At 39.4% G+C, this 9,764-nt stretch overlaps 1 protein-coding gene and 1 pseudogene across 1 annotated transcript; both read left to right on the top strand.

Moving 5' to 3' along the window:
- The window catches only part of LOC107730890 (protein canopy homolog 2-like), a 3,303-nt pseudogene extending 1,831 nt beyond the window's left edge, over window positions 1–1,472 (top strand).
- Window positions 1,473–5,350: 3,878 nt separating this feature from the next.
- On the top strand, window positions 5,351–7,223 carry LOC107730892 (uncharacterized). The gene is made up of 3 exons (XM_016541846.1): window positions 5,351–5,518; window positions 6,086–6,261; window positions 6,442–7,223. Exons 1-3 carry the CDS (start codon window positions 5,356–5,358, stop codon window positions 7,069–7,071), a joined length of 969 nt encoding a protein of 322 aa, XP_016397332.1. The 5' UTR covers window positions 5,351–5,355; the 3' UTR covers window positions 7,072–7,223.
- Window positions 7,224–9,764: the final 2,541 nt, after the last annotated feature.

Below are 9,764 nucleotides of genomic sequence, written 5' to 3'. Positions count from 1 at the left end.
GTGTCTCGTTCCCTTCGGGGAACCATGGTTACATACGTAACCTGGAGACGTTTTCTCTTCCTCTTCTCTAAAGCAGTGCAGCATGGCCCCGCCCCCTTTGCTGCCTTTTCCCGAGGGCGGGGTTTATCTGGGTTTGTGATGTCACGAACCCGGGAAGTAGCTCGTTGTAGTCCCTACGAGCCGTTTTTGTAGGCATTAAACTGCCAGAATTTTAAAAGACGATATCTCCGTTTGCATTGAACTTTCAGCTTCGTAACTTTGCCGATATTGTTTATGCTCAAACATCAACATTAGACACTAACTAACGTTAAAAAAGTGAAATCGCAATGAACCACCCCTTTAAATTGTATTTGCAATTAGGATGCAATTTTCTGCTGATTCGATGCAATAATTGTACACTATTTATGAAATGCTGTTTGAAAAACATCTGAATTTCCTGATCTGTTTTAGAAATAGTCTTTCTTTTCACAGTGTGAAACAATCGTTGAGCAGCACGAGGATGAACTTATTGAATTCTTTGCTCACGAGACAGACAATGTTAAAGACAAGCTCTGCAGTAAGAGGACAGGTAATGCTGTAAATATGGATATATGACCTATGAACTTCACATGATACGTGTCTCTAGATTATCTGAAGTTCTTTTAATTCACCATAGTCACAAGCTACACGCATTTACCTGTAAAAAACACAGTTTCAAGCATATTTAACAATACGTACAATATTGTGTAAAATATTCAGAAAGGACATCTGGAACTGTATCACCAATACATTTTTTTTACTACATTGCATATGTAATTTTATTTCTTTAACTCCTTCCACAGATCTCTGTGACCATGCCCTGAAGATACCTCATGACGAGTTATAACATGAGCCGAGCACATCATGCCAGCTTTACCTTCGGAAAACAATGTTCTACTTCAGTAAACACACTGATTCTCTTACTTGTTGAGGATGCTGAACATACAGAGATCTACTTAAGTGATGTTAGGCAAACATTACATAATGTACTTGACCCTATGGGTTAACAGTTGACATGTTCAACTGTATTAATGGCGTTACCATCAAAACTGTTCATAGTCATTAATTAAAGCTGACTTTCTACAGCTAAAATGAGATCTCTTTATGAGTCTCGCCAGTGGCATACTTTTATATTTAAATGTCTTTGGATGCACTTAGTGTTTAGTTTAGAAGATACCTTTCAGTATATTTATTATAAGCACAGATAAGAGCACCTCTGGAGTTCCTGGTTCTAGTGGTGATGTTGTGTCTTGATGTTTTTTCAGGTCATGAATCTGACCAGATTACTAGTCCTTAAGTCTTAACCAATTAGGTTATCACCATTTTGTATGTTTGTGAATATCAGTTAATCCACATTTGTGTTCACTTGTTTTCTTCCCACACATTATTGCATTGGTTGTTGCTTCTAGATTTATCAACATTCATTGTGTTTATGTATCCATTGAGGACCATGTTATGTTTGTAGTTGTTTTATTATGGTAATATACTTTAATAATAAGAGAGCCATTTCATTTAGACACTATGGTCACGTGTGAATTTTTACATTTATTTTTTAAACTCCCAATTTACACAGTGGAGCCTTAACTGTCGATGTGTAAAAATCTACGTATTTCATATTTTCCTAAAATTTTGAGTCCTAAGTTTTAAGCATTACGTGTAGTGCAAACCTGGAATGTGAGCTCAATTTTGCTAAATGTTTAGGGACGAAACTTCAAGCATCAAGATGTACAAGTCTTGGGAAGTCGTGGCCTAATGGTTAGAGAGTCGGACTCATAACCCAAAGGTTGCGAGTTCGAGTCTCAGGTCCGGCAGGAATTGTAGGTGAGGGGAGTGAATGTACAGCGCTCTCTTCCACCTTCAATACCACGACTGAGGTGCCCTTGAGCAAGGCACCGAACCCCCAACTGCTCCCCAGGCTGCCCACTGCTCCGGGTGTGTGTTCACGGTGTGTGTGTTCACTGCTGTGTGTGTGCACTTAGGATGGGATAAATGCAGAGCACTAATTCTGAGTATGGGTCACCATACTTGGCCACATGTCACGTCACGTCGTCCATGCAAAACAAGTCTGACCTAAAGAAACGAAGCTATTTTCATTAAAAATGAAAAAAAAAAATATATATATATATAGCCTATATATATATTAAAATGTGAGGATATCTTTTACAATGTCTTTTGTAGTCATTAATGGATGGGTGTCAAAATGCTATCATTAAATCTTTTACATGTGAATATTTTGATAGATCTTGCAAAATTTGAGTGTTTTTTTTTTTTCCACATTGGAAATTTATTTTTGGCTCAGTTTTTTGGTGAATGTGCAGAGTCTTTCACTTATGTTTTTACATTGTCCTGCCTTTTCAGACTAAAATGTTAAAACATTGAGCAGTGCCATCATTTCACAAGGATGTTAAATACATTATTTTAGTTTACTTGTAGAGCCCATAGAACCTCAAGATACTTTAAATTAAGACTTTTATAAACTTTTTTTTGTCTCTCATGTTATAACTTGGGTTATCTTTCTTTACTCATTAATACTCCTTTAATTTACTTTTTAAATTCATTTTATATTATTTGTTTTGTTTTTGTTAAGAAAGAGGCTTGTTGAATTTGTACTGGTCAGACAAAGTCAAATTGAGCATCAGGAAAGACGCAGCTGCGATTATACAATAAACACTGCTCATTTATAACTTCATCTCCTACTTTCTGCTATTCCCTGCCTTATGCACTGATAGAACAGTTGACATGACTAGTTTTGGAAAGCAGACAAAATTCAGTGTTTACTGCTTTTTGATGACAGACAAAACTTGGTATTGACTGGTTTTGGATTTCAAAAAAACAATAAAAAAAAAGTCATAAGTTGAATTTACTTAGAAAACCTGTGGAAACGGATTGCCTTTTTGAGTTGATAAAACCTATTACAGCTTTGTATAGGTAACTTGTGTATTTGTATGTTACCAGAAAATTTGATTGTTTGTAACTCAATTTGACAAGTTCAGCCAACGTAAAGATTTAAGTTAAAGGCATACTCCGCCCCAAAATGAAAATTTTGTCATTAATCACTTACCTCCATGTCGTTTCAAACCCTTAAAAGCTTCGTTCGTCTTCCGAACACAATTTAAGATATTTTGGATGAAAACCGGGAGGCTTGTGACTGTCCCATTGCCTTGCCAAGTAAATTACACTGTCAAGGTCCAGAAAAGTATGAAAGACATCGTCAGAATAGTCCATCTGCCATCAGTGGTTCAACCGTAACATTATGAAGCGATGAGAATACTTTTTGTACGTGAAGAAAACAAAAATAACAACTTTGTTCAACAATTTGTTTCCTCTGTGTCTCTCCGCATCACCGTAGCGCCATTTTGGAGAATAACCACTGAACGCAAGCAGCATACACTCTTCTGTGTAAGACGTGACACAATGATACGTTTTCTACATGTATTTACACTTTGATTTGAACGGAAACAGAGCATCCTTGCAGTGCGGCTGACACAGAAGAGCGTATGCTGCTTTTTTTCTTTTTCTTTTATAGCAGAAATAAACTGCTGCAGAAAATCGTCTCAGTTACGTATGGAAACCCTCGTTCCCTGAAGGAGGGAACCTGCGCCCCTACTTTTTGGCGTAGGCCAGGGCCTGCACAAGAGGACCAGCTACTGCTACTATGGCACTACCCACTCAGTAAGACTGGATAACACTGGGAAAACGTACACGTTCCACTTGGGACAGGGACGTTGCGGAAGCTCCATCCTTCCTAAAGGAGGTTTCGGAAGCAAATACACACATGAACATACCTTAGGTGCATATGGAACATTGGAGGTGATTGTAACCCTCTTGGAATGGCAGAAGTCTGCCGGGGAAACACGGGCTCTGAGGCTATACCGTGGACTTTACACATATGGGATCCACTTAGGTCTCTAGGAATTCCTCACTGTCACTGTAAGACCAGTCCGGCCAGTGACAGAAGTAGGGCGCCCCCGGCTGCCGCCAGAGGGAACCCTAGATCTAGGCAGTGGCACGGGCACGGGCACTCCGCCCCTTTGCAGGAAACTGAGTCTGGTCCGCAGCTCCGAGACGGTCATACTCCCGCAATGAGAGCATGACTCGTCCATGAAAGCCGCCTCAACGTGCTTAATGCCCAGACACGAGAGGCAGCGATCGTGACCATCACCCGGTGGCAAGCGAGTTGCGACATGCGACGGGAGCGCAGACCACCTTGTCAGTTGATGTACACAACAGTCGCAGTGTTGTTCGTGCGGACTATTGCGGTTGAGTATTTGGGTACTACCGACCGAGAGGTCAGTGGCGGAAAAAAGGAAACAAAAGATTCTCCGCCCGATGCTGTGATCAGCGGCAGCTGGATGCAATAATCGCATGCCAATGTGCATTGGCTTGTTTAGTTTACACTCGAAGTGGATTGGTCTCTCTAAGACCAATCTCGTGTCTAAGACTGGTCACTCGAGATCCCAATTCGTCGGTCATCCGACGTGACGTCGAGAGTGACCGACTGAAAGGGAACTAGGTGCCATGCAAAATGTAATGTGTAATTGCAACACTCATTACAAATGTAGTGGAGTAAAGAGTACAGATACTTTGTAGAAAATGTAGTGAAGTAGAAAGTAAAAGTTTCTATTATCTTTGATACTCAGTAAAACTACAGAGTATTCAAAAAGATACTCAGGTACAATAATTAATTACATTTACTCAAATACTTTACACCTCTGACAGAAATGAAACTGATCAAAGGTCGTCATTTACTCACCGTCAAGTTGTTCCAAACCTGTATGAATTTCTTTCTTCTGCTGAACACAAAAGAAGATATTTTGAAGAATATGGGTAACCAAACAGTTGATGGTCCCCACTGGCTTCAGTAGTATGGGGGGGGGAGGAATTATGAGGACCATAAAAAGTTCAAATTTTGACTTCCGTTATATTTCAGATACTTGAAGCCAGGGCAATGTTAAGGCAATGTTTTGAACCAGAATTCCCACCCCTAATACTTTCTTCTCTAAAGTGTGACTACACTGATCATCGATGATACCTCATACCTGATCCTGTCTGTCTCTCTATTAAGGCGGGCGTACACGGTGCGATTTTTGCTGTAGTACGAGCTCGCAGACGATTTTTTTCTCTCGGGAGAAAATCGCAGATGCTCGCATGGTCGTGGCTCCTACCGTGTGAGAAGAATTGCGGGCCGATCCGAGAACGTTACGAGCACCTCCCGTCCTCCCGATAATTTCCAAATATGTCAAAAGAAATCGGACGCTGTCGGTTTAAATTTGTGGCGTATCAATCTGAAGTTGACCAATCAGAAGATGGCAAAAACCACAGAAGAGGAAGGTGACAATGGCGGCGCCACGCCGAATTTGGACCTTAGAGAAGGAAGACAAGCTTGTGGAACTGTGGCAGGAGGAACGTGTACTATATGACGTGGCCTGCAGTGTGTATCACGATAGAATTCGAAAGGATGATGTTTTACAGCGTATTGCACAAGAACTTGATCTCTCAGGTGAGTTTTTAGCCCCTTGGCTACAGCTAATAGCTAGCTATGATGTGTCTTTTCGACATGAATGTATATAAATTCACACACACACAGCGGTTACCAGACATGCAAAATACATTTTGTCTTTGAAAGAAGCTGATCCATTTTGTTGATGTTAATATTTAGCTTACACCGGTTGTATCACTTAAAGCAGTGGTTCTCAAATTTTTATACCAAGTACCACTTCAAAAAATATTGGATCTCCAAGTACCAGCATAATGACCAACATTAAAACAGGTGCACATCTTAAAACAGAACAATGGCACTGACATATTTTAAGATATGTCAGAGCAAAATATTTTCAGTTGCGATAGCTCAAACATGCATTTTAGTCTGGGACTAGCCGTAAGTCTTGTCTGTGAAACCAGAGGATTGTGTTTTAACATTAATTTATATTTAATTTAGTAATTCCTTTGTGTACCACTAGTGGTACTCATACCACATTTTGAGAACCACTGATTTAAAGGGATAGTTTTGGACACAGTGTAGTTGGTCAGAATAGTTTAATGTTGCTGTTTTTAATTGTTTATACAGTGCAGGATGTGCAGACTAGAATGGCTACACTAAGGACACAGTTTGGAAAGATCCTTAAAGGAAAACCAAGTGGTAGCGGATTAACACCGATGACATCAAGGCAAAAGTGGATATTCCAACACTTGCAATTCCTGAAGCCATTTGTTTTACACGGACCAAGTGAAACTAGTTTGGAAGTAAGTAAAAAAAAAGGAAAAAAAGAGGCAGAAAGAATTAGTAGGTGAGAAAGATGAGGAGGATATGGAAGAGGAAGAGATAAGAGAAAAGGATGAACTTGAACTTAAAGAAAGAGGGAAGTCAGTTTTTTTGTAATTTTTATTATAACATTTTGATTGTTCTTGTACGTTTTCTTACAGCCTGAACCTGATACTGCTGCTGAAGAACAGGAGGAAATTGAAATGGAAAATGAAATTGCTGTGTCTCCAGATTTACAGCAGAGTTCCCAGCAGTTCCCTTTTTCAGACGCAGCTTGTGGAAATGATTCGTCTGCCTCCGAAGCTCCTGCCTCTGAAGCTCCTGCCTCTACAGCTCTTGTCACTCCACGACATTGCTCAGCACAACCATTGCGTCGTGTGAGGTACAGATCTAAGACAAATGACAACAACATTGAACTACAAAAAATAGCTATTCTCAGTAAGGTTGCAGAGAAGATTTCAAACAGAGAGGAGAAAGGAGAGTATTCTTTTGGGAAACAGGTCGCAGAGGAGCTTGGCCGGATCAAAAACCCCACTCTAGTATTGCGATTGAAGCGATCTATAATGTCTCAGATTTATGATGCCCAAGAAAGTGAATTGTCACCGCATCCTGTGCAAAGTCACCCAGGCTTCCCAATGCCTGGAAATTACTATTCTCATCATTCAACATACCTTACTTCTCCATCATCCTCAGTACCCAAACCAGCACCACCCCCGTTACTTTCCCAGCAAGCGTACTCATTTTTGCCTCAGCCGGATGATACTGGGTGCCGTCAGCTACAGGATCTTTAGTTTAATGTTTATCATTATTCTTTTTGTTATTTATTTATTTTGAACTTAAGTTTGAGGGCTATTCAGTGGAGGGCTGTTCTATGTTTTTATTGGAATTATTTACATATTTTTTCCAACAGTGTTCTGTACTGGATTTATTTGAGAATGTTTGAACATGGACCTGATTAGTAGAATACGAAATTACTAATAAAAGTTAATGTTCACTGTTATGTGTTTACCTGATCATCATTTTACTTGTTACACATACTGATCTTGCCATGGTACACTGCCAGCTGTGGATACAAGGTAGTCTTTAAGGCAGTCACGTTGCTGTTTTGCAGCAACTGTTGGATTTCTTCATCCTCCCATGTTTACAGACTGCAGGGTTCTCTGCACTCTCCATTCCCCTTCATGGAGCTGATGGTTCTCATCCTCCCAGTCAGTGAACCCAGGTGGAAGGTAGGCTTCTGATTGTTTTTGACGCAAGAAATTGTGGAGGCACAGTGCTGCCAGGGTCACCGTTACTGCTTTGGATGGTTCAAGGCAGATGGTGGTACGGAACACCCTTAGACGGTTGGCAAGAATCCCGAATGCATTTTCTACAACTCGTCTTGCACGTGATAATCTGTAATTTAAAATGCGTTGTTCAGGCTGGAGTCGACGGTGTGGGTATGGTTTCATTAGGTCGTTCCTCAGGGGGTAAGCCTCATCTCCAACAAAGGCATAAGGCATGATGATGCTGCTGTTTTTTAGAGGCTCAGGAGGTGGAAGGTTTAATTTCCCCTGATCTAAGGCTGCTCGTAAATCAGAATGTGCGAACAAACCTGCATCTGAGACTCTGCCTTGAACACCAACATTTGTGTAAATGAACTTGTAGTTGGCATCTGCTATGGCCATCAACAGAATGGAAAATCTTGATTTGTAATTGTAGTACATGCTACCGCTGTTGGCTGGGGGCTGTATGAAGATGTGCTTTCCATCAATTGCTCCAATGCAATGTGGAAATTGCCACTTCAATTCAAATTCATGAGCTATTTTTCTCCATTCTTCCTCAGAAGTTGGTGTCTGAAAACATTAGAGCAACTTGTTATTTGAGATACCATTTAGAAATAACATAAGCAAGCTGGCTTTGATCCTCCACAACAGAGATGCCCAAGAAAAAGTTGGCCTATGAAGAACTTTAATTTAGAATATATTCATATGTACTTTATGTACTTTTTTGTGCATTTTGCATTGTACTACAGCTACATTTAAAAGGTCAAGGTAAAATCAATGCTTAGTAATATTTATTTAGGAATATTGCTGTCATTACACTTCACAAAATAATTTGGAAATATTTCATTTACAATGTTTTTACATGTGACTGCACCTTCAAAAAATCCTTCATAGTTTGGTGAAGAGTTTCGCATGTTTCTTCCACAATTTTTCCAATGGTTGTACTTCCCATTCGATACTGAAATCCGAGTGATTTAAATGACTCTCCTACAATTAAAACATGAGATCATGTTTTGTTAATCAAGGGATGTTTTTATACATATTTTTTGTTATCATTCACAAATTGATAGAAATTAAAAATGGAGAGAAATGTAATAAAACATGTAGTGTAATAATTATGATTTTTTTTTTTTTATTCTTTGTTTTTGTCTGTCATGACTTGCCTGTTGCCAAGAATCTCAGTGTCACTGACAGTCTGTCTTGGGCACTGATGCTCCTCCTCATAACAGTGTTGGTTTTAGTGATTAAAGGCTCAACCATAGACAGTAATTCATAAAAGTCATACAGTCACCCTCAGCATCTCTTTGAAGCCTGTCTTGTCATTCGTCTACAGAAAAATAGGTAATTAATAACACATTGCATTTCAGTGAGCAAAACCTTTACCTAATACATTTGCTAAATTTATATTACACTGATGTTAGCATATAGGAAAAAAACTCTATTTGAGGCTTTTAATTAATATCTTTAATATTTTCTTCAATTTTTTATATACAGTGGGTACGGAAAGTATTCAGACCCCCTTAAATTTTTCACTCTTTGTTATATTGCAGCCATTTGCTAAAATCATTTAAGTTAATTTTTTTTCCTCATTAATGTACACACAGCACCCCATATTGACAGAAAAACACAGAATTGTTGACATTTTTGCAGATTTATTAAAAAAGAAAAACTGAAATATCACATGGTCCTAAGTATTCAGACCCCTTGCTCAGTATTTAGTAGAAGCACCCTCTTGATCTAATACAGCCATGAGTCTTTTTGGGAAAGATCCAACAAGTTTTTCACACCTGGATTTGGCGATCCTCTGCCATTCCTCCTTGCAGATCCTCTCCAGTTCTGCATTTGCCTTTAAGGTTTATGAATGAATATGTCTGTTGTATTTTCAGCAAAACGAGTTAAACAGAAATTCTGAAATAGCCTACTCACCTCGAGTTGTTTATGAAGGACAGAAAGTCCATGCTTTTCTCTGCTTTTCAGCCATTCTCTTTGCCATGTCCTTCGTTTTCTTTTCTTTTTTGGGACGTCACAAGCCATAGCTGCCACAAAGAAAACTATTTCGTCCTCAGAATCCATATTTTTATGAATGGCGCGAAACGTAATGCGTAAATCGTAGTAAATTCGTGTCGTGTGTGACTGCCTCCGTACGATTTTCGGATAAACTCAATCGTGACATGTGCCAGAGCTCACGACGTTCCGACCTTCAGAATCGCACCGTGTAC

The sequence above is a fragment of the Sinocyclocheilus rhinocerous genome, unplaced genomic scaffold, assembly GCF_001515625.1.
Source record: "Sinocyclocheilus rhinocerous isolate Xijiao unplaced genomic scaffold, SAMN03320098_v1.1 scaffold1090, whole genome shotgun sequence".
In the NCBI taxonomy this organism is placed as follows: domain Eukaryota; kingdom Metazoa; phylum Chordata; class Actinopteri; order Cypriniformes; family Cyprinidae; genus Sinocyclocheilus; species Sinocyclocheilus rhinocerous.
This window is presented reverse-complemented; position numbering and strand designations above follow the sequence as displayed.

What these genes read in the sequence shown, in the direction of transcription:
- LOC107730892 (XM_016541846.1), top strand. Translation starts at nt 5,356, where the DNA reads ATGGCGGCGCCACGCCGAATTTGGACCTTAGAGAAGGAAGACAAGCTT. An exon ending in ACAAGAACTTGATCTCTCAG is followed by an intron (nt 5,519 to 6,085) that starts GTGAGTTTTTAG and finishes TTGTTTATACAG; the next exon opens with TGCAGGATGTGCAGACTAGA. An exon ending in CAAGTGAAACTAGTTTGGAA is followed by an intron (nt 6,262 to 6,441) that starts GTAAGTAAAAAA and finishes GTTTTCTTACAG; the next exon opens with CCTGAACCTGATACTGCTGC.